Raw genomic sequence first — 23,902 nt, 5'->3', positions numbered from 1 at the left:
ATTAGTGCGTCTGGGACAGGTGTGAGTTTGGACATTTTTAAGCTGCAAGTTTGACAGAAAATTTCGATGACGAGGTGTTTTGTACACGTGTCTCCAGAAACACCCATGAAGGCCAAATGTCTTAATCCATCGGCCATCGGTGTAATGACGATAAGCCTCTCAACGATCAATATTTCGGGGGTTCCTGTGTAACCAGAGGATATCCATGTCTAGACCTCCTTTTGTGTGCGCTAGTCATTTCAACTTATCACTATTAGCTGATATCTGCGTATGAAAGCATTTTTTTAAAGGTGTTTATTATGTAACTGTTTCTCACTTTGAATATGTGGCTTGGGTAGTTATTTTATTATCTATATTTTTATTTGTTGTATATTGCCCTTGTAGAGCACTTTGCCGCTTATGTCTATGAAAAGCACTTTACAAATACATTTTACTTACTTAAAAGCTAAATTGTAAACACCTACATCCTATATAACAGATGATCTTCTCAAAACTCTCCATGTACTCTCCAAAACGAATTAGGGGAAAAATGGTGGAAAAAATGATGTGTTTAGGAAAGTAGGAGAGAGAGGGGATGACATGCAGTAAAGGGCCGTAGCATGGAATCGAACCTGGGCCACTGCAGCAAGTACACAGCCTTTGTACACTAGGCGCCCACTTCACCAGGTGAGCTATTTGGCCCCCTTTTTTGCTGTTCGTGTTTGTTGCTTACTCTTCTTATAATTAAAAAAAATGTTCATAAATTACAAAAAATGATGCTAAACTTTCATCAAATGATAGCAGATAGGTTCCAAGATTGCATTTTGGCTGATGAATGTTTCTGCATGTAACCAAAGACTGCTCAAATGTGATAGGTCAGTACTATGTTGACTGCAAACCAGAATGCAACCGATACCAAAATCTTGCCTACAGATCCTGCATACATAATCAGATATCTGTTTATATAGATAAGCAACGGCCAAAGCCACAGGTTTCCCTACCAAAAATGTAGGACACACCTTCGGTAACCTTCACATTTCTTTCTGCATGGTATTGACAGTTCAGATAAATGAAGAGACTTTCTCTAAGTAAACTGCAGCTGACTCAATACTTGCACAGTAAAAATTTTGAGATGCAGTGATGAAAAGCAAACTGTGAGATGATCAGGTTTAAAATCCCCACACTCTATGAAAGAAACAACCACACAGTAACACATACCAGGTCCTCTGCGGTGACAGGCTGTCCAGAGCGGCTGGTCCCCACCACCATGCGCGCCAGTCTGTTTTTCATGTCCTCCAGGCTGTCTGCCAGAGCCAGGATGGCCATGATCTCGCTCGCCACTGCTATGTCGAACCCAGTCTGGAGTGCGAGAGAATGAAAAAAACCCAAAACAAAACAGTGTAAACCGCGAGGGAAACAAACTGAAGTTTTTGTTCAGTGGCCTGCAGAAAAATTCAGATTTACAAACCATGAAATAGACAAGCAAAAATTCTATAGTTTCATGGTTGTTATGGTCATGTGAAGCTATGATGCAAAGCAAAATGTTTACACATTCACACTTGACTATTACAAAAAGGTATATTTCAGCCACCAAATGATCATTTGAGTATTATTTTCTCACCCCGTTATGTTGAATTCATAAGAAAACTCGTGAACAAAACAGTGTTTTTCGTATGGCTCCAAAGAAAATGAAGAATTTAAAACTGGATATAATCCTTAATGAACTGGAGTAAAAAAGGCCAGTGTATAATAAGAGCAAAACTGTATCAAAGTGTACTAAAAGTGAAACCTATCTGTGCTTTCTTTAAAGCCAAACTCCATTTACAAAAAGTAATTGTACCTTGATAAACACAGGAGCTGCTAGTCTACCACTGCCCAGTTCTGTGGTTTGTTTGTTATTGTGTGATTTTGGTGCTTTAAAAAGGTTAGTTCGGATTAAACAAAGTCACACAATAATAGAAACTAAGTGTTGGAGACAGTGGTAGACCAGCAGCTCCCATGTTCAGTGAAGTAAAATATTTTTTTTGTCAATAGTGTCTGGCTTTAAAGAGAGCACAGATAACGTCCCTGTCAGACTGAACTGTCAGTTTGGGTACTGAGCATATGATTGGATAAAGGAGACTTGGATTATACTGTTTGTAAACACATTTTTTGTATAGTTTTTCTGTTGTTAAACTATGACTTCAACTCATCAAATACTTTTTACCCTTTTGGGATATTTTGTTCAGTGTGGAGGCATTTGGGAAAAGTTTCCCTCCTCAATTCAGCATAACACAGGTTAAATAATTTGTATACAAATATTACGTTTTGTGATTGAAGTATTCCTTTCATAGGTGGTGATTGCTTATTAAAGAATAGATTTTGGACAGAATGAAATGTCTCATCCATAACTACAGTGCCATAGTCATCACACTGTGTGTCCACATGGAAAAGCAGACAACAGATTATCTAGACATCATGGTCACCAGGTTTATCACATGGGCAAGAGAATAAGAGTCATATGAGTGATTATTTTGGGCAATTAATACAAACATGTTTAACTAATTTTGTGATGTGACTTTTTGTAAAATTTATGTGAAACTGTCAGGAAAAGGCAAGAGACAGAGAAAAACGAGAGAAAATGAGTGAATGGGGGAGTCCACAGGGGGAGAATAAAAAACCAAAGCAGTCTCCATCCCACGTCACAAGAAAAAAGAAACATAACTTAAACCACATCAGTCCACCAAGGAACACAACATTTCTACTCCCACTCCCTGCGATAATACCCTGAGGGGCTATAGTGTATCCAGCGCTGGAGGAAGGTGGAGGATAGAGGAATGAAAAGGGAAACAGAATGGATGAACTGATGGCGGTAAATGTAAACATATGCTGAACCAGCTCAGAGGTTGTTCTTGGTATGTGTGGTGTCTTGGTGTGTGTGTGTGTGTGTGTGTGTGTGTGTGTGTGTGTGTGTGTGTGTGTGTGTGTGTGTGTGTGTGTGTGTGTGTGTGTTTGTTCTAGGTGTAAGTGTGTGTGTGAGAGAATTGGTGGGTGGGTCGCTTTTCTCCTTCTTTAAACATTTGCTTTCACTTAAGCCAGCTTGCTTCCCATTGAGGTGAAGTGTTTATTTACAGGATTTCATTTAGCTGTCATTACTACAGACATATGGGTGAGATACATCTGGGCTTTATCATGGACAGAGGGGAGGGAAATGGAGGGGCTGCATGTGTGCATATATGTGTGTGTGTGTGTGTGTGTGTGTGTGCATGAAAATTTTTATACACTGTGCAAGTGCCTAAAAACACATCTCATGCCACCTTAATAATAGTATTACACCCATGTTAATCATCCCCCCTAGGATTTTTTGGGCTTTTTCGGGGGATTTTTGCAGCCTAAAATGATTTCACAGCAGCTTTTCAAAAAAAAAAAAAAAAAGGCAATGCATGTGACAATGCTTTTAGGCTTTTTTTCTAAGGCAATTGTGGGAGTACGTGAAAATTTAAAAAAAAAAAGTTGCTAATTTTGTGTGTATTATTGTGTGAACAGTAAAAATATTAAGAGGGACAGAAAAATAAATCGAAATATGGCAAGACCCAAGAACAATACAGAACGTTACAATAAAATTCTGACAAAAGATACTTAAAAAATTGTAAAAAAAAATTGTAAAAAAAATTGCACAGTTCACAGGAGAGTTAATATATGCAATGTGCAGAGATAACAGTTCAAGATGTACGTTTATGCAACGGATATATATATATTTAAATCGAGGCGACTTGTTCCAGTGAGAATAAAACTGCACTGATTTGAGATTGTTTTTTACACAACACTAAGTTACTATTAACTCTGCATATTTTATCTAACTCGGCAATAGATGTGGATGCAACAGCCTCAGTCGTTGTGATTTGTCTTGTCTGTTGTCCACCCTTTCAGCCATTCTCCTGGTGGCTTTTGCAATTGAGAGAAATGTTTGTCAATTGATGTTGTTTGTGTTTGACCACAACGTGGCACACAGTGCAAAACAAATTACCCTCACTTTTGGACACATGATTTTAGCAGTAATATTTGTTTGCTAAGTCATGCAAAATTCACAGGGACTGATTGTATTTGCATTAAAGGGGCAGTTCATTCATTTGGAAAATTCATGCAAGTTATTACTATGGTCTAAGACAGTCCAGAAAATATTAGTAGACATGAGTAACTTTCTCCCAAATCCAAAAACTAGAGTGCTAAAATTCAAATTTGTGATGTCATAGGGTAGAAAGTCTGGAGTTGCTCCATAGAAATGAATCAGGAAAGATGTTATAGGTGACACTGAGAGCACCCAGGGGGATATTAAATGGGTCTATTTTCTGATTCAAAACTGAATACACAATAGAATAAAGCTCATTTAAGTCTAAAAAACCCCCCAAACTTACACTCCTATTCATTGTCTATGGAGAAGCTCTAGACTTTATACCCTATGACATGACAAATTTTAGACTTACTTCTCTGGTCCTTGGCTTTGAGTAGCTCGTGTTCACTATTATTGATTGACCTTTCCCAGGCAATGAAAATAACATACTGAAATAGTTAACTTGTTCCCCTTTAATTGTTGTGATCCTGGAGGGGCTGGTTAAAGCACCCACCTGCATAGCCTTTGCAATGAAAACACTGCAGTGATATCACTGTTTGTCATAAAGTGCTGCTATGAACAGGAATGTAACATATTAGGATTAGTGAATAATTTGGTCCAAAACCGATACTGCAGAAGCATTCATACTCTGGTTATCATAAAAATACACAAAAAAACAGTGGGTGAAAAATATTTTCAAAAAATGTCATAAATTCAAAGGAATCCAGACTGTGAAGGCATTAATGCTGCATACCTCTCTGATCTGTCCTTTTTCGGTGCTGGCCTGTCCAACTGTGATCTTCCTCAAGAAGCGGTCATTTGTGTCAACAACTGAAAAACAGACAAAATGATCATTTTGATTTTATGCAACATTGCTTGGAGCAAGAAAATTGGTGTAACAGTAATAACAGACAAGACACTTAAACTTTATTCAGAGCAGTGACGAAATACACCTTAATCACCGAAAACACCGAATACACCAAAATCTGATACCTTAAACACACGAAAGATTGATGTTTTCACAGCCTGAACCTGACTGTAAAAATCGGTTTCCACATGCTGTTAAATTGACACATATGCACATTCACAGGTTCGCACACACACAGACACACACCTACACCCAATAAGTGACAAGAAGAGAGATTCTTATCTGTCATTGTGAGTAGGTGATGACATGCTATGACAGATTTGCTATTTAACGTTTCTTCTCTCTGCACTTTGCCTAATCTCTGATATTGTGGCATTAAATCTGTGGCTATATTGTTGTTACAATGAGCCAGGAAACCACATTAATAAAACATTCTCCATGTGTTGCTTTGATGAAATGAAGGGGGAAAAACATGGTTTGTTTCATGAACACACACACACACGGTCACACCCATGTAACATTAGGTGGTAAATCTGTTTTTAATCTCCAGGGTTCATCTTTTAAGAGTGCCCTCTGAGGCCACTGGAGTAAATACCACATCAGTCATAGCAGCACTCGGCTGGTTGTTCTCACTGACAACTTTAAACCAAACACAGCTACCACTGAGGCAGCTATTCCCACTCCTACTATACTCACATTTATTACCCTGTGACTGATGACTGCGGCTCTTTTACATTCAATCCACATGAACACAAGGGCCGTAAGAGTTGTCACAGCCAATTTCATTGACGAGAACACCAACATACTGCAGTAAATACTAATTTCAGACAAAAAATAGTCTAATTGTGTTAATTGCGATGCCTTAAGTCTTTGTATACTGTGTTTATTTATTTATTTTTTTTATTGCGTTAGTCCTTAGCCGACATTCCTGTCTTGATGAGGCTGTATCAGTTTTTAAGATAGAGTGATGGTGGTATCATATGAAATTGGAAGACCTGAGGAATCCAGTGGTACCAATGTCACCAAATATCATGCTAGCTCATCAGTAAGGTGACTGAATAACACTCAGAAGTTTTGGTGATGGAAAAATGGCATGGCCATTTCACAAGGGTCCCTTGACCTCTGACCTCAAGATATCTGAATGAAAATGGGTTCTGTGGGTATCCACGAGTCTGCCCTTTACAGACTTGCCCACTTTATGCAAGTGCCACGCAGTTTTCTGCTGTCATTTGATTCCTAATCAAGATAAACTAGTAAGAATTGCTTACCCTTATAAATATGGACCTCAAAATTGTTTTAAAATGCAAAGGAATGGAATTGAAAACATGTGATTAAAAAATGTGATTAATCTCAGTTAACTACTGAAATTCTACAATTACTCAGGATTTTAAAAATTAAGCTTTTGACAGCCCTAATTCTAATTTAAGATTAGAAACTGATACGGTTTCAATTTCTGCGTTGTTACAACTGGATCCTCAGTAGATTACATAGACTTAGTTTAACTGATTCTGCAATTTGCTGTAAATGCAGGAGGGGCAAGGCACTTTATTACATGCCCTGTGTTCATGCCCCAACATTCAAAACTTCTGGATAACGATTCACAGCTATATTATTGATGTTAAAGGCACTTTTTTTGCACTTTGTCCAAAACTTTGAGAAATTGACCCAGACGGCAATCATGATTTGGCAACAATTACCTGAAACACCTGCTTTTCAGGATTGGGTAACTAAATTGGAAAGGTTGGTGTATATGAGAGGATGTCATATAAGAACTGCAATAGAGCAGAAAACATACATACATATACAAAAAAGCAGGAGTAAGTTGGGCGCAATTAAATCACAACTAGTGTCAGGGGGATTACATGTTTGCTTTCTTAAAAGTCCTTATCTGTACTGAGGTTCACTGTATTTGTTTATTTTATTTATTTATTTTCCTCTCTATACATTTTGTATGATGCCACATTACTTTTGTAATGAGTTGTTTATCCCTCTTGTTCTTAGAGTTGGTCTGGATTGGTGTTTGTTTTGAATAATGGAAAATAAAAACTTCCAGTCATAACCCTGGACCATGGGATGTTCCTCTTTTATGAAAATTAAATTTGCATGATGGTCATGGGTGGTGGAGTGGGTGCAGTATTGCATGTCATGGTGCCAGTTGAAAATCAGACCCGTGCAGCATGCCTTATAACATGACCATTTTAGTAAATATAACATAACTTTTGGATTGTTATGTTAATAAAATTGTCACTATATTTCACAACAACGAACAAGAAACTTTTTGCTCAATTTCAAAGTTGCAGTTGAAGCTTAACATATATCTCTAGTTTTATGTGAAAGAAGAAAAAGACTGCTTCGTGAAAAAGTTGGAAGTCAAACACAAATCCTCATGAATATTTCAGAAACACACAACTTGTCCTTTAGTTTGGTCTTTGGGGGAAAAAACTAGATATGCACAATAAACTCAGCACTTCATTAGAACCGGCCAACATGCTTTTTCTTATTTTGCATAATTAATGAATATTACATACATTGAAAAGCATTGTATTTTATGTCTTCAACTGCTGGTGGACCAACAAGTATGCATAATATGATGTTAATTCCACTAAAGACAAGAATTGATAATCACTAAAATTGGGGGGAGAAAAAAATAGAAATATTAGTATCGATTATCGGCCAAATAAGCTATTATATATCGGCAAAAAATCCGATACCGTGTGTCTCTAGAAAAAAAAACAGTTATCTTCAGTATTAGAAGGTTGCAACCAGATATAATGTACAGAGTGAATTCCTACACTTCTATAGGGATACCTCTCTGCCAGGTGATCTTGGAGGGGTCAAGGTCAAGACGAACAAAGGTGCTGACCTCCTGAGGTGTGAGAGATGCAGGATCTATTTTATCGATCCCTAGACGCTGGAACAGAAGAGAGAAAGAAGATTAAAGGGTCATTTGTAAGTCTGGATGCATATCCAGAACCTATACTAAATTGATACCAGTGCCTGACTGGTCGGTGTGGAAATCTCATTTCTTTTCATTTCTTCATACCATTAAAAACAGTAACAAAAAACAGGTGAAAAACAATACAGAAAAACAGGGTGCCAGAGAGGTTAGAAACCCAAATGGGCTTATAGAAATATCTCACCGTAGGTAATACAATAAATAAGAAGTGATACAATGAATTACAATACTCTGATGAAAGCAATATATAATGAGGCTGACAAAAAAATCAGTATGTGTGAGTGTGCATGCAAATATGAAATTGTGCATGTGTGCATGATTAGACTTTGGATTACAATATACTTATGAAGACTATCAATAAGTTTGTAGACAAATGCTGCTGCCATAGGTATTTATGTAACATTAATTCATTCTAACATAACTGGCATTTTTGAATTTCTAACCATCCCCTCATGATGACGAAACTGCCAGCATTAGCTGATTACATGCGACGCTATGTACGCACTTATTTATATATTGTGGTCTCCAGTCATGGCTGACATGCAAAATGTAAAGCAGCACTAAGGCACATCACCACCAGACACTTATTGACCACACATCTGTGGCAATTATTATTTTTTTTTTTACATCTTTTCATGCCATGTCTTTATCTTTTACACCAAATTACAGAGAGCAGCATCAATAATAGTCTCAATGAGTATCAATAAGCAGCATCAGTATCTATATCAGTATCAGTAAAATATATACTCCTTCCTATCTGTAAGTGGTTTTGGAGATGTGATGCTTACATGCAATTTTTGGCTTTTGTTCCAGGTGTGCCCACATTTTGGTCCCAACTGTGGCACTACTGCTATTTGCATTAATACTATTTCACGTTAATCTGACCATTTCTATATTTTATTTGAAACAGAACTAGTGATTATTTTCTTGCTATGTCCACATCAGCTGGACACACTGTCATCTCTGCATGTGAAAATGAGACCGGAGTAAATGACAACTAAGTCAATAAACTCACTGTCAGGTTCAAAAGGTTCACTGGTGGTGTTCTGTTTAAAACACACATGACTCTCTCACTCTGTCCATTAAGACCAATTAATATTTTATATTCCTTCTAACTTCTCGTCCATCCCATGTTTAAACTTCTCCCTTCTAGGAGCTTCATGGGACATAAACAAATATCTAGAGGGGAAGGAAAGGGATGTTTTTTTAGATAGGCTCACTGAGGTCCCCTAGTGGACAAAAACATCTTTTTTTATCAACAGCTCAGCACAGAATGTTCTGGCTATTAATGATTGCTGCCAAAAGTGAGTCTGGCACTGCAGTGTCTGGACTTACACGAAGCCTGGAGACTTGGATAGGTGAAAATCTTCTGACTCCATTCACTGAAGGGACCAGTCTATTAAACAGAGCCTTGAAGGTACAGGAAGAAAAAAAACTGAATTAAATCCTGTGTGTGTATACATGCATATTAAGTACATTTAATTGCACTTTGGTGGATAATAATGTTTTCTTGAATAGAATGCATCACGCTAAAGACACAAACACAACACTGATGTGACTGCTAAAGTGGGACACAAAAAGCATATATTAGTTAATTCTCTCTGCGGTGTACATTTTAGGCTTCCCTGTAACAATTCAGTGACATCGCAAGATAAGATATGTACAATTAGGGAGGTTCACTGTCTGGAGTATGTGTGGTGAACCAAAAACAGGCCTATTAAAGTGATCATATATATAGTTGTCCAATGCATTTTTTGCAACAAATACCCTGAATATTCACATAAAAGCTTTACTAATATACTTAATTTAGAGTGTTATGGCCGCATAATTAACATAGTGAATAATGTCTATGGTCTATCTATGTCTATGGTTCACCTTGTCTGATTGAGTCGCCTCGTGGAGCATCCTGGCATCAATGGCTGCTGCCACCAGGTTGTTGGCTGCTGTGATAGCGTGAATGTCACCAGTCAGATGGAGGTTGAACTGAACACAAGACAGACAAACACAGAAAGTGTAAAAGAGGTGAAATCAAGACATCAGAGTAATCTTCCTGTAGTATGGTAGTGCACCTGCAGAGAAAAGATTACAATATAGTCTTCTTAACCTTTTTAGGAATGTCTTAAGTATTAAGACACCATAGTATTTTATGGACCAAGTAGTGTACATCTGTAGCAAACTAAGTAGCTGAAAAAGACAGGCCAGTTTAGAGAATCTATTACCACCTAGACTAAGGGCAAATCTCCTCAAATCAACTGTTTTTTAAAAAAATAAATAAAGAGACACTTTCAAGAAAACATTAAAAGAGTATTTAATTCATTAAATGAATAAACTGCAAATAAAATTGAAATTATATGTCGTATAAAATATTGCTCGCACATTTAGTTTTAAGTGTCTAACATTTAATTTATGTGAAGTGTGAATGCATGTAATTGTTTGTTAAACTGAATGATTTATGTATCCGATCCCACAGGGACTAGCTGATGCTAGGACGTTAGCTAATTTTTTTTTTTTTTAAATGTACATATATATATATATATATATATATATATATATATATATATATATATATATATATATATATATATATATATATATATATATATATATATATATCATTTAGTAATTGATTTTACCTTGTATATCTTATCTCTTTTATTGCAAATCTGTATCTTTTATTATGTTTTTATATTTCATTACTCTGTAAAGCACTTGAATTGCCCTGTGTATGAAATGTGCTATACAAATAAAGCTGCCTTGCCTTGCCTAATGAGGATCCTAATAAACCTCCAACAGAAAATTTGGGATCACATGATGAATGTGGCTTAAAACAAAGTAATCCCCTCATGGTTCTGACTTTGTCCCCCAGAGATATTCAACTTCTTTACCCCAGGAGCCACTTTTACAAAATGACAGAGGGCCAGGGGCTTAATAAACAAACATTAATTATTTTTATCAGGTAAAATAAATCAATGTGGTAAATCCAGCTGCAGCAGCCCCACACAAGTCAGGTATATGCGGGAGCGTTTCCAGGATATGAGGACATTTGTACCTTCGTCCCAAGACCTGTCTGGGGATCTGTGGGGATTTTTTTGACTAACATGCTCTATTTTGATGATTGTTAGACATGCTGGTACTTCATTTACAGTCAAAGTAAGAAAAAAATTCCCTGTGTGAATCAAAATGTTTTCACTGTGAATTAGAAAATGGTCAGTTGGCCACCCAGCACCCTATCATGGGCCAGAGTTGGCCCATGGACCGTGAGTTGAGTATCACTGCCCCAGGCCTTTAAAAATATAATGCCAAATATCCTCTCTGTTTGGCACGAGCCCTTTGATTTAAAGGAAACAAAAAAAATGCATAGAAGTGAGAAAAAGGAGTGAAGCGGATTAAAGCTGGTGTTTTCATTTGAGAAAAGACTGAAAGCTACGAGTCTGCAGCTTCCCACTCATCCCTTCCTCCTTGTCTTTATGGACAGTGATTTAGTCACAGGCAATATTATGCCACAGCTCCAGGGGTTGTGTGTGTGTGTCTGAACAAGTGTGAGTCTCTGCACAGCTTAAATCTTTGAAGCCTGCGTTAATCCAGCTAGGGAGCAATGAGGGTGTCTGTGTATCTTACCTCCTCCATCGGGATGACCTGGGCATATCCCCCTCCTGCAGCTCCCCCTAGGCACAAAGAAGAGGCAGCACAGTCAGAGGCAGACAAACAGGACGGGGACACACAAAGGAGGAATGCTGAGTGTTGGACTTTGCGTGAACTACTCCACCCCTGCACGAAATGTAGCAGGGTATGAAATGCTAGCCACACGCTGACAAAGATAGCTTATCACACAGTTACTTGAGACATTCCTAACTGCTTGTTTGGGCGCTCGTCTGGCCTTGTCTGAAGCCGACTCAATTTATTCAGTTAAAAGGAAAACAAAGTGAAGAGTTGCAGTTCAAAATAACATCCACCATTTGAAGCAGTTTGACATATTTTTTAAAGATGAAAATACATCTCCTTAAAGAATGTAACTCACGCTGTTATTCAATGTGACAGCTTTCCTAACAAAAATATATTCAACACTTTTTTGAATAATGATGTTAATAGTGAGAGACTACTATACTGAATAACCATGTAGTCAAAAAAAGGTGTAAGCAGGGGTAAAAGCATAGTTTTAATAATGAATATATTCCAAATACTAATAGCAAAAGGACCTAAGTGTTCATTGCTGACCTTTAACCCCAAAAGTAGGTCCCTGGGAAGGCTGCCGGAGACAGGCGAAGGAGTTCAGCTTAAGGTGAGCAGACAGAGCCTGGACTAGGCCGATGGTCACCGTGCTTTTACCTTCACCCAGTGGGGTGGGAGTTATACTAGACATACAAAAAACACAGAACATCAGTTTAGTCTGCAGCCAAAAACTGATGTGTTGCTTTAACGGAAATTGGGGGTGAAGTATTTCTTTAAGGTATTACCATACAGAAAGCAGGGATAAAGTGATCACTTGCCCTGGTTCCCTTGCCAAGGAAAAGTGGGGCTTATTTCTTTTAAATCACACATTTTAAGCACTAGGGGGCACTGAAGGAATGTGATGATTACAAAAAAGGATTCAGTTGATCAGTGAGTCACACACACCCAGCAACCAGGACATATTTCCCGTCAGGCTGTTTGTGAAGGCGGTCTAACAAGGAGAGTCGGACCTTAGCTTTGCTTCTGCCATAGGCTTCAAGCTCTTCTGGCAGCAGACCAATCTCCTCAGCCAGCTGGTGCACTGGCTTCGGTGTTTGGGCTCTGGAAATCTCTATGTCACTGGCAAACACAGAAAGTATGATACGTTGAATTTAAAGCATCAGATATATTGACAATGCCTCTAAAGGTGCAAGTTAGACAAAAGTGTGACAGATTAAAGGATTCTAGGTCCAGGTACATTTATTAAATTCATAATCATCCCTCACAGATGGCAGTCTATACCTTGGTACAGGGGTTAGGGGCTGCAGTTTGAGGCTGCACAGATGCCAGGGTCGGTACTGCTGCTCCTTGTGCCACCGACTACAACTACGCACCACATTCTAGTAGACAAAAAGGAGGGACAAACAGAGAGATAGGTATAAATCATTAGAACAAAAAAAAGAGCAAACAGAGCGAGAATGAAGACAGAAACAAGGAGGCGTACCTGTGTTCTGTAAGCTGCTGTGAGGTATCCTAACCCAGACTTTGAGGACATCTCAATGACATTTTCATCTAAAACAAAATGAAACAAAACAAAAATGCATCATAAATGCACATATTAAGTAAAAACATCCATCCATATTCAAATGTTAAACGAGTAAGTTTGCAAACTAAAATTTGAGAGTACTTGAAACCCTTGATTTTCCCATCTATAAGCTGAAGTTAGTTAGTATCTAGTTTTGTTTTCTTAGCTAATTTTCTTTTTCCTGTTTTGTTTCTTGTATGTGGGTTATGCATGCTTGTAATTTTGTATACACTGTAAAGCCCTCTGAGGCAAACCATGTTTTGTGATAATGGGCTATATAAATAAAACTGACTTGACTTGACTATATGCTACTTTTTTTTAAGATTACATATTAATTTTTTTTTAAAGTTATACAACAGTTGGACAAAATACACAGATTCTGTTGAAGGAAATTCAGTTCTGCTTAACTAAGATGTTTATTTTTAATCACAATACTCATATTATTTGCATAACCAGTGTGTGTTCATTTAATCATGAGAGAATATGAAGCAGAGATGTTTAGAAAGAAAATTTAAAAAGAGAGGAAGACCAGTCATCCTGAAGGAGCTTCAGAGAGAGTCTATGTATAATCAGGCGTCTGAGGGGAATTCCTGTTATCAAACTCTTGGCTAGCATGACTCGATGTGTCTCATATCCAGCAGGAGATTAAGAACAAAGTCGGGGAAGTTTTGAGACTGAAATACAAGAAAGCTCATTGTGAAAGACACTAAGCCTGAAAGCGAGGTGCCCTTGTTTCTGGGTGATAATGATGGATCCTCTGTAACATCTAAGTGTGTATGTGAGAAGTCTAATTTGTGATGCAGAGCTGGTGGGAATAGAAGAAGAGAAGATCAGGAATGACCTTGGATGAAACTACAACAAATCTGTGGTTGACTACAGTTTGTGTGTGTAAAGTTTGCGTGTGATAGCGGCTCCATGTGAGTGACACTGATTTTCTGTAGGTCAGCCTGAAAGCTAACATCGCCCTGGTTCCCTCATCAAAAGGCCTATCAGATTTTTTTTTCCATTGGATTTTGGATCATTGCACAAAACAAGCTCTGTGGTGAGCAAACTTTTATGATAATTACTCATTTTGTCCAGCAAGATAATCTTCACAAATGAACACTACCTTCAGGATTTTTGAAGCCTAAATGCAGTCGCCAAAGTAAAAAGCTATTGCCAGAATAAAACAAACACTATGGTTGCGTCACTTCCGCTGCAAGGCTATAAAGCCGTGTTCGCCGTGATGACGTTCTGTAGACTCATTAAGCCACTTGTAAGCAACTGCCTTTTTTAAGACACATAAAAGTTTCAAAATTTGCAAGTGGGATATTTATTGACATCTGTTATGTCCTTGAATAAAACTCGAAAGTCCCTTAAACTTGTATTAACCAAAAACAATGGGACTTGGATTATACTACATGAGTTGTGTGAGGGCTCATTAACAGATGTTTGGACAAGATTTGCTGATGTTAAATGCAGACCCTCTTTACTCCATTTTACCAAGAATTTTCAGTTTTGGATTCTTTGTTCACCATGGAGGCATGTGAGATAAAGGAGAGAGGAAGACAGGTTACCTGGGGTGATAAGCTAATATACAAATGAACATTTGGGGGTGAAGTTTCATTGTTCAATAATACCTGTCTCTAGGGTGGGCTCACAGCGGATGACAGCAGTCCCTGATCTAACCCAGGCAGGTGGGACATCCATATTCTCTGCCCCAAAAAGGATCACAGCATCTGCCTGCATCACCTAGGAAATAAGGAAAAGAAAGAAAATCTTTACAAAACATTTAAAAGAGAGGACATAAAAAAGACAGGAGCTAATTAAAAAAATAAGCATAAAAACAAAGTGAAGAAAATTGTGGAGTTTAAACAGACTGTAGAAGGCATGTGTAATGTCTTTTGTGTGTATGACAAGCCTTAACAACTTTTATGACAAAATCCCTTTAGGAAAATGTGATTACATAGGAAAAATGTTCAACTGATCACGGTTTATGACATTGCATTTAAAGATGGTGAGACTGACTCCATGTGGTCGGACACTAAAACTACACATATCAAAGCTACTGAATAATGACAACAGATGTTTAAGGATGTGGAGCATAAGAAGATGATAAAAGAAAACAAAAAAAGAGGATAAAGACTGAAGTGGTATTTCTTTCCAAACAAAAAAGATGCTAAAACAGACAGAAATCAAACAGAAACATGGACCCAACTTTTTACTTGTCACCTTTCAAAAGCAAACTAAAGTAAACTTGGGTCAAAAAGTTTTAAGAACAAAAGGTAGAAAAGAGTCGCACACAAACCTGGCTCTGTAAGCTCTTGGAGCTCCAGTGACTCTTGAGAGCTACCATTCCACTTCGTTCAATCAGGCACTGCAGGGACACCACAAGAGGTCCCTCTCCTCCAACCAGTAACACAGTTTTCCCTTCCAAAGGGGCATCTGCAGAAATGTTTTAATGCACAACATAACCTCATTCATTCATTGCATGAGCAACCAAACTGTCAGCGTGATCCACATCTTACTTTCAGCCAACATAGTCAAGTATTCATGACACATATTAAACTGCTGACCATCTGGATGGAAATCACTGCACATAAATCAAGAAGATGTTTTATAGCTTTGTGCAACACTGTGGTCATGATTACAGATAAGCGGAAACATGGGATATTTTCAAATATAATGCCCATAAATTTTCAAAATGTATCACCTCATTTACTGCTGCAACTGGATGCAGATTCTTAAATATGTGCATCACATGTCTACTAACCATATCAGGGACACTCAGAATAACTGTGACCCTATGTACACCTGAACTTTGACCCCTGCCCTCTGAACCCCATAGTGTCTCAATTTGGTCCCAAGCTCAGTAGTTAGTCTGTTGAGTCAGCCATTTCTCTTGTGTGCCCCTATGGATAAACCTTTTTGGTGCATAGGAGTTTCAGATCCCCACACAGCTCCAGGGTTTGTACAGTTTTATACAAGTTAGAGTTAATGCTTCAAAGACTCTTTTAGGCCACTCGGAATTGAATTTAAGACCAATTTTACAACAACCAAAATGAATCAGGAAAAAAAAGAACCTACATCAACCACTTAGGGTTAAGTACAATCTTAAATTAAATTAAGGTGTTCTGTAAAAATAATTATTTTGAGATTTTTTAATTGCAACGTCAGAAAAAAAATCATGTCTAAGCATTTTTAATTAAGACATTTCAATACATTTTAAGGCTTTATTTCTGGATAAATTCAATCATTACCTTTAAGACTTTTTAAGGATGTGCAGGAATCCTGTAATTCCCAAAATGTATTCTAAAAAAAGTGCGTATTTAAGCTGGATGTTGTCTTGCAAGGCTGAGTGCTTTTGGTGCATGAGTAATCCCAACAAGCCTGGACATATGTGCGTATGTGTGTCAATCTGAGTGCACACACACCCATTCATGAGAGTTACTGCAGGACTACTCGTTAGTTTTTACAAAATGAGTTGTCGTCATGTTTTTAGGATAAGTTAAATGTTCATAATGCACTGTGCAAATTGCCACACATTTCAGCAGCATGTAAAAAAAACATTTTGTTCTTAAAAAATGTGATTAATGACTTCAATTGCCTCATTACATATGCATAGTTTTTTTCCAGACAATGTTAAACCTTACAGATTGAACTGTGCTCAATTCTAACTGTATTCGTAGTGTTTTCTTACTGTAGACTAGTTAATTATTCCAAGTTTAAACTTGCATTTAAATGTCTTTAGAAACATCCACAGAAATGAGTACATTCAGTACTAATACTTAAATGCACTACCTATACCCTACTCATAACAAAGTTGACACTATATATTTGGGACACAGGGACAGTGTCATAGCTGGGTTATCACAGCTGCATCTAATAAAATAAGTAACGAGTAGGATCTGGTGTGGCAAAATAATACTGATTGTCAGTGCTTCCTACAACTCTAGCTTTCTGTAATCAAACTTGATCATTTTTATAGGGTACACCTGCGTTTTCCATGCTGTGACTCTGTGAAAAGAATCACTTCAGAAACACATGTATAAACTGTTACAGCTACAAAGTGTATACCATGTTTCTCCAGCAGATCCAGGACAGCGCTGGCTATGGGTGGAACAAAGCCTTTGCTCAGGTCTCCTCGTACCAGACGGCCCGTATTCAAATCGGTTATCCTATAACAAAAATACAAATGAACATACACGTCATGGATTTATTTTTCAATATATAATATATCAAAATAAACAAATCATTCTTCTCTGGATGCTAGTCCCTTTTTACTGGCCACAGCATTTAGGTTATTTTGTAGTACCATGGATGACAACATAAAGCACACTGAGAAAATTTGAAAACTGGATACATAGAGGCACATAATCATTTATCTGTTAGTGATAAAGCCTAAAATTACTGGGTAACATTTGAAAATATAGTGTGTATTTTTTGATTTTTATTACTGAAGACAGATTGAGGATTACAGTTATAAAAAAAAAAACATTTTTCTCTAAGACTAAAATAAATAAAGCAGCTTGTTGCATTAACTCATAAGCACTATATATCTGAGTTTTTGTTGGGACAACCTCAAAAATGTTTCGCTTTACATAATTTGTCCTTGACTGAACCTAGCCTCTTTAATTTGTGATGATTATGAAGGGGGCCTTGCAAATTGTCTCATTCACTTGTCAGCTGAAGTCACACACTCTGCATTTAGGCATCGTAATTCTGTGCAGCCCTCTCTGATTTGATGTACCACGTGAGTAAATGCATTTATCTCTTTTGGGACAGAGACACATGCTCAGCTGATATCTGGCAGACTACTGAATCAAAACATCAACTGAGGGAGTACAAATGATTTAAGAGGTAACCTATCTTAAATCAACACGGTTAAAGACCTTTTAACAGCATGTGCTTTTTGCAAGACATATGCTCTTCACTGTTCTGTCAGTGAGACTAGAAAACTCAGTAAATGCAATGATCTTAGTCAGCTTTTTCAGCAGTTTTTACCCATCAACATCTTTATCTGCTTTGAGTGTGTTCAGCACTCGACTGGTGAGGGAAGCAGGGGAGAGGTGTAGGTGGACTCCGTGCACCCTGGGGTCTTCATTCAGCTTCAACACCTCCTCTACAATCTATACATATTCACACAAATACAAAAAAAAAGTTAAACAGAAAAAATATGATACACTAAAATAATAATAATAATAATAATAATAATAATAATAAAAATAATAATAATAATGACTTTATTTATATAGCACCTTTAAAAATAAAGCTTACAAAGTTCTTTGACAAACAAAGCAAAGCCGAGGCAATAAACCCCAGAGTTAATATAAGTTAGTCAATAATGCCAAACAAAGGCCAGGTAAGAGTTAGACAGATTAGAGAGAGAAAATGTTAAAAAAATATGGTAACAAAATAAAGGCAGTAGACACAGAACATTAATAATAATGATAATAATAAGCAGGATTAAGACAGAATAAAAAGATGTTAAATTATAAGATAAAATTAAAACACAAACTAAAAACGAATTAAAAGGAAAATAAAAGACCTATAAAAAGATGACATCACATAAAAGCAAGTCTAGAAAAATGGATTTTAAAAAGTGATTTATAAGAAGTCACTGATTCTGCGATTCTTATCTCCTCAGGCAGGTCGTTATAAAGTTGAGGGGCCCTGATGGCAAAAGGCTCGGTCACCTTTAGTCTTCAGCCTTGACTTTGGAATAACCAGAGGGGCCCCATCTGAGGATCTAAGGCTGTGAACTGGCTCATAAGGGTCAAAATTTCTGCTATGTAGCTTGGGGCCAGACCCGGAGAAGCTTTAAAAGTGATCAGTAAAATCTTAAAATCAGCTCTAAAATGAACATGAGCCAATGGAGGGAAACCAGGATATGAGTGTTGTAATGCCGTCTAGCTGCTGCATTTTGAACTAGTTGTAGACGGGAGAGTTAGTTTTGATTTAAAGTATAAATATTATCAGTAGTAGCAAGCACAGTCTAAATAGTTGTGGATGTGAAAATGTAAAATGTTAAAAGACACTTAAATCCATGGTGGGTTTAAAGTTTTGTGACATCAGAATGTGGATTGTCACACTAGAGCCCCACAGTTTTTGACAAAAAGATATTAAAGAAATGATCAAATGAAATTAAATAAATGTTTATGGCACTTAAGACTATCCAAATTCAAATTTCAGACTTTTTAATGACTTTTAAGGTCTGATCAAACTAACTTGATTTCTCTCAAACACATGGGAAGAGGGCAGGGAGCAACTTAAGACGAAATGAAAAAGAAAAGAAAAATGAACACTAGCGTTAAAAAAAAGAAAAGAAAAGAGGGAAATGACACGCAAAAAAGCTGAAAAAAATAATCATTCTTTAAAACAATTTTAAATATACAACTATGATAATTAGAAATATAGTTCTCTGGAATTTTTCCCTAATTTTCTTTTCAAAGTACTTCTCTAAATGTCTTGCAATTTGCAGAACACTTCTTGACAAGTTGCTCATTGTATTTTTCCCCATGTTTTCGAAACAAATCAAACCAATTTGTTCAGGGTTCAAAGGTTTAAATACTTGTGAAAGTCATCTGAATGCAGCACAAGAACACTGTTTTCGATCCAGGTGTTAAAGGGTTGAGTAGTGATGACAAACAAGGGGGAAAAAACATACGAGAAGGCAAGTGCAATATCAGATTTAACAGGTCAGTGCTTCTGACAGAGCAGAAAAAAATATGGTAATTTTTGAGGTGAGAGGGAGAAAAGAGTGAGGCAGAGGGGCAGACTTTCAAACGAAGAAGAAAAATGTGCTCAAGTAGATCAGTAGATCAGCTCTTGAAGCCAGGAGCTACAATATAAATCATCAACTATCAGATGAAATGCCTGGCCTAATCCCAGAGTTTCACTCTCTCTACAAGGCTGAAGAGTCAACTTAAGTTACAGAGAGCCACAGCTAAGAGGCTACTTCCCAGTCCTACTAACATAATGTTGCACAATACCAGTATGTGAAAAAAAGACATTTAAACAGAACCTAAAAAGTGACTAAGTCCATTAGGAAATGCAGAATTAGTCATGTAACAGTGGATCGTTGGTGACTTGCACTCAAGTAAAGTTTTAGTGACATAGAAGATTATGTGAAGCACTGACTACTTTTCAAACAACCACCATGACCACATGCTGCACAGACAAACAGCCAGAGGAGTGGTAAATCATGCACCGACTTGCTAAATAATGAGGGAGAGGAAAGAGTTTTCTTGTTTATAACGCTTAGGAAATCAGCCAAATTTATGAGTCATCTTCACTTACTTCATCCTCACTGCAGTCCTTCGCCAGACAAATCTGGATGACGTTTAAGCCGATCTGTCAGCGTAAAGACAAGTAGAACAGTTGCATTATTGTGTGGATTTGTGAAAAAGAAAAAATGGATAAAATTCAAAAAGAGAAACAGTGAGAGAGGAATTTACCATTTCTGCTATTTTCATATTGATCTCCAGCAAGCCGTCATCTTCACCTGCCTGTGAGATAAAAACAACACACTAAGAAAAACACACACATACCTGATAACACAGGCATCGTTAATTCCTTCAGTGAAAACAGATACACCTTAAACTGGGTTAATTCAGGCAAAGCACGGTTGTCACTACTAGCACAGCACAACTCAGCCATGGTAAAATGGCTTTTGATTACTTTATACTCTTGGGTTTGAAAATATTTCAAGGCAACCTTCTGCAAAAGTGTAATTTTATGCATGAACATGGTAATTTGTTCTATAGTGAAAAATTCTTACATTTCTTTTTTTTGCTTACAATACCTGTATAATGGCTAGCAGAGGTTGGATTGCTGGATTTTTCCTCTGCAGAGCCAACATTGTCTCCTTGGAGCTCTGAACCACTTCTCTATGAGAGAAACAAAACTGGTAAGCAAGGTCCATTCATCCATTTCGGGCTACACACAGGGCTGTCAAATAAATTAAATTCAAACACAAACATTAGGCCATGGACACTTATTCTGTAAGAAATGTAACATTTAGAGCATTTAGGAGTGTTAATGCTATGTTAATCAGAGGGGAAGATGAAACACTTGTTGTAATATATGCTGCAAACTCTCTCACTTGCCCTGTACAAATAAAACAATAATCTGCCCTGTAGGGCTGCACAATAAGCAAAAAAATAATAATAAAAATTGCAGTTGTTTTAACACATATTGGAATTGTGACACCAGTTGTGTTTTTAGTGGGAATGGTAATTTTTGCATTTCATTTACAGTGAAAAGATTGTTTTTCTGGGGTCTGTACCAGACAAGCATCTTCCCTTAAGTTTGGATTATTATTTGTAATTTGTATTGATCCCCAGGGGTAAATTGTGGGTTGTAACAGTTGTTCCAATGTAAAGCATATTGAGTTATAGAGGTAGAAATAAAATACATGTAAAAGTGCAATCAAATATATACAGAATATGTGCAATATGATACAATGTTAACACTGGTATGTAAAATAAAAATGTATAACGTGCATAATATGCAAAGCATTTGAAAAAAAATAAACTATGTGCCTTATGCTACTATACAATGAATCATAATTATTTTGTTGCAATTTTGATATATATAATATTTAGATTAAATGTGCAGCCCCTCCACCCATGAAACCATTATAAGCAGTAGTTTCGCTAAATACGCAATAAAAAGGGTGATTTGCCATAGTTTGCATTTAAAGAAATATCACATTCCACTTTAACAGAAAAGGTACCACATTGATATTTTGTTTTTAAAAAATGTAATAAAATAATAAGTATGAGGTTGCACCTTTCTGCGCACGTGATAGTGTGTGGGCGTGGCTAATATGTTAATATATGCAGTTAACACACTGACCTATATATCGTCCAAAATACTGACCATAAACTCTGCTAAGTCCACCTCTAGATATCTCAGATCATGTCCCACCACTCATCAGCACGACACATTCACCCATATGTTTTTTTAAGCTTATTCCCTTTACACATTTTAGCATGCTGTGTTTGGTAACAACGGAGAAAAATTACATCAGCTGGCCGGGGTTCCTCTGAGGATATTGGGGACACGTGCAGAACTGGCTGCTAGCCAAACAAAAAAAAAAAAGAGCGCCGGCGAGACAGGAAATAACGACCCCCGTTTATCACATCAGAAAAACTCAACTAGATTTATATTCACTTCAAAATACTACCCGGAAAACATTAATTTCATAACGTTTGGTCACATTTGCGTTAACGTACACCTTTCTACTTTACCTCAAAAAATGGTCGCTGTCTTGGCCATCATCTTTTTGGGACTGTTTCCCAAAGTTAACAGCTAACTTCTGACTGGTACCGCCGCTGCTGGTAGCGCTCGCGGTCCGGACGATCATCCGACCGCTGGCAGCACCAACCGGCAGGCATCTCCGCGACAAGCCGCTGACTCTGCTTCCTGGTCGGGCTGGATGTATCCGAAGGCTGCCACAAGCACTGCGAATTAAAGACAACTTCATGGTCGTTTCTGGTAGTTTTTACAATACTTATTTTGCTTCTCTTTGAAGGTCTGGCGGTGTTTGGCGCGGATTCAGACTCCGGGAGAGACAAGAAGAAAGTTGAGCCAGCGACAGGGTCCTGATGGAGGCGCGCTGTCTTCAGGGGCAGTCGGAAATTTGTTCACTCAGAGGTCGACATACATCAACAACAACCATCAGCAACCTATGAGTTTTATGATAGCACATGCTGTTACTGATTATCACTATCTAAACCAATTCAACAAGTGCTGGATTTTCGCGACATGCATCCTGATAAAAATGATAAAAAAAATTTAAACAGAATTCTTTGAAAATCCTATATCATCCAAAGCCAAATAAAATAATTTCAAATCAATTAATAATAACAATTATTATTGCTATTATTAATATTATTATTTATTATTTATTTTATTGGAAAAGCAATGCAAGGCATATAAATAAAGGAGCATACCAGCATCAATTATTCTTTCATTCTTTTTTTTCGTGTTTTTTCCTCTTACACTCCCACCCCCCTACAGAAATACAGGCAATAGCATAAATCACTCTAACGGCAACAATCATGACAAAACATAGGGGTTGCAATGACACCAACATTACTAATACCTCACTCACATAAGAATATGAATAGATACTTGGATGAAAAAAAGCAAACAGATGGGGAAAAAATGGAATTGTATATAAACGTGTGTGGGTTTGCACATGCTTATTGTCGTCAGACCGATAGCCGATGGGTTCCGTGACAGATGTGGTCTGAATTATCCTCCTCCTTAATTTCATTTTTTAAACGTTACCTCTATCTTGTACCTTGAACGCGCGTGCATGTCACCCAGGGCATGCCCCTTTTTCTGATGCTGCTGCTTTCAGGTGCACTTTGGAAATTTGAAGCATTTCAACCATATCAACAAAGCACATCAGAACGGATCTGAATAGAAGAAAAAAGGGGAATAAATGATTAGTCCGCTAAAATAAATACAGGAATAAAATATAAAATAGGCTACTCACCATGGACAACAAAATTTCATTATAGAGGGCTGTGAAGAAGGGAGGTGTTTTCATGAATTTAACTTTGTGCGCACAGTATTTGGCCATCATGATAATTGTGTTAGTCAACAAATTTTGTTGTCTTTCTTTAACAACTAATTAATAAATACTCACATGTGAACTTAATTTATATATATATATATATATATATATATATATATATATATATATATATATATATATATATATATATATATATATATATATATATACACATATATATATATATATATATATATATATATATA

The 23,902-nt window shown here is 37.1% G+C and overlaps 1 protein-coding gene across 2 annotated transcripts in view; it reads right to left on the bottom strand.

Annotated features, from left to right (window-relative positions):
* mthfd1l (methylenetetrahydrofolate dehydrogenase (NADP+ dependent) 1 like) overlaps positions 1-22,776 on the bottom strand; it is a 52,637-nt gene extending 29,861 nt beyond the window's left edge. For both annotated transcript variants that reach the window (XM_042503304.2, XM_042503303.2), the window contains exons 1-18: positions 22,360-22,776; positions 20,910-20,994; positions 20,563-20,613; positions 20,405-20,458; positions 18,110-18,234; positions 17,183-17,283; positions 15,414-15,550; positions 14,746-14,857; positions 13,046-13,113; positions 12,844-12,941; positions 12,508-12,681; positions 12,109-12,245; positions 11,512-11,558; positions 9,769-9,876; positions 9,229-9,303; positions 7,746-7,848; positions 4,824-4,900; positions 1,198-1,338 (exon numbers count right to left, since the gene is read on the bottom strand). In XM_042503304.2, the coding sequence (XP_042359238.2) occupies positions 1,198-1,338; positions 4,824-4,900; positions 7,746-7,848; positions 9,229-9,303; positions 9,769-9,876; positions 11,512-11,558; positions 12,109-12,245; positions 12,508-12,681; positions 12,844-12,941; positions 13,046-13,113; positions 14,746-14,857; positions 15,414-15,550; positions 17,183-17,283; positions 18,110-18,234; positions 20,405-20,458; positions 20,563-20,613; positions 20,910-20,994; positions 22,360-22,595 (1,929 nt within the window). In that variant the 5' untranslated portion in view covers positions 22,596-22,776. The remainder of the gene's footprint in view (positions 1-1,197; positions 1,339-4,823; positions 4,901-7,745; positions 7,849-9,228; positions 9,304-9,768; positions 9,877-11,511; positions 11,559-12,108; positions 12,246-12,507; positions 12,682-12,843; positions 12,942-13,045; positions 13,114-14,745; positions 14,858-15,413; positions 15,551-17,182; positions 17,284-18,109; positions 18,235-20,404; positions 20,459-20,562; positions 20,614-20,909; positions 20,995-22,359) is intronic.
* Between the last annotated feature and the right edge of the window lie 1,126 nt (positions 22,777-23,902).

The sequence above is a fragment of the Plectropomus leopardus genome, chromosome 16 (genome assembly GCF_026936395.1).
Source record: "Plectropomus leopardus strain MGB_pleo_1.0 chromosome 16, ASM2693639v1, whole genome shotgun sequence".
NCBI classification, from domain to species: Eukaryota; Metazoa; Chordata; class Actinopteri; order Perciformes; family Serranidae; genus Plectropomus; species Plectropomus leopardus.
This window is presented reverse-complemented; position numbering and strand designations above follow the sequence as displayed.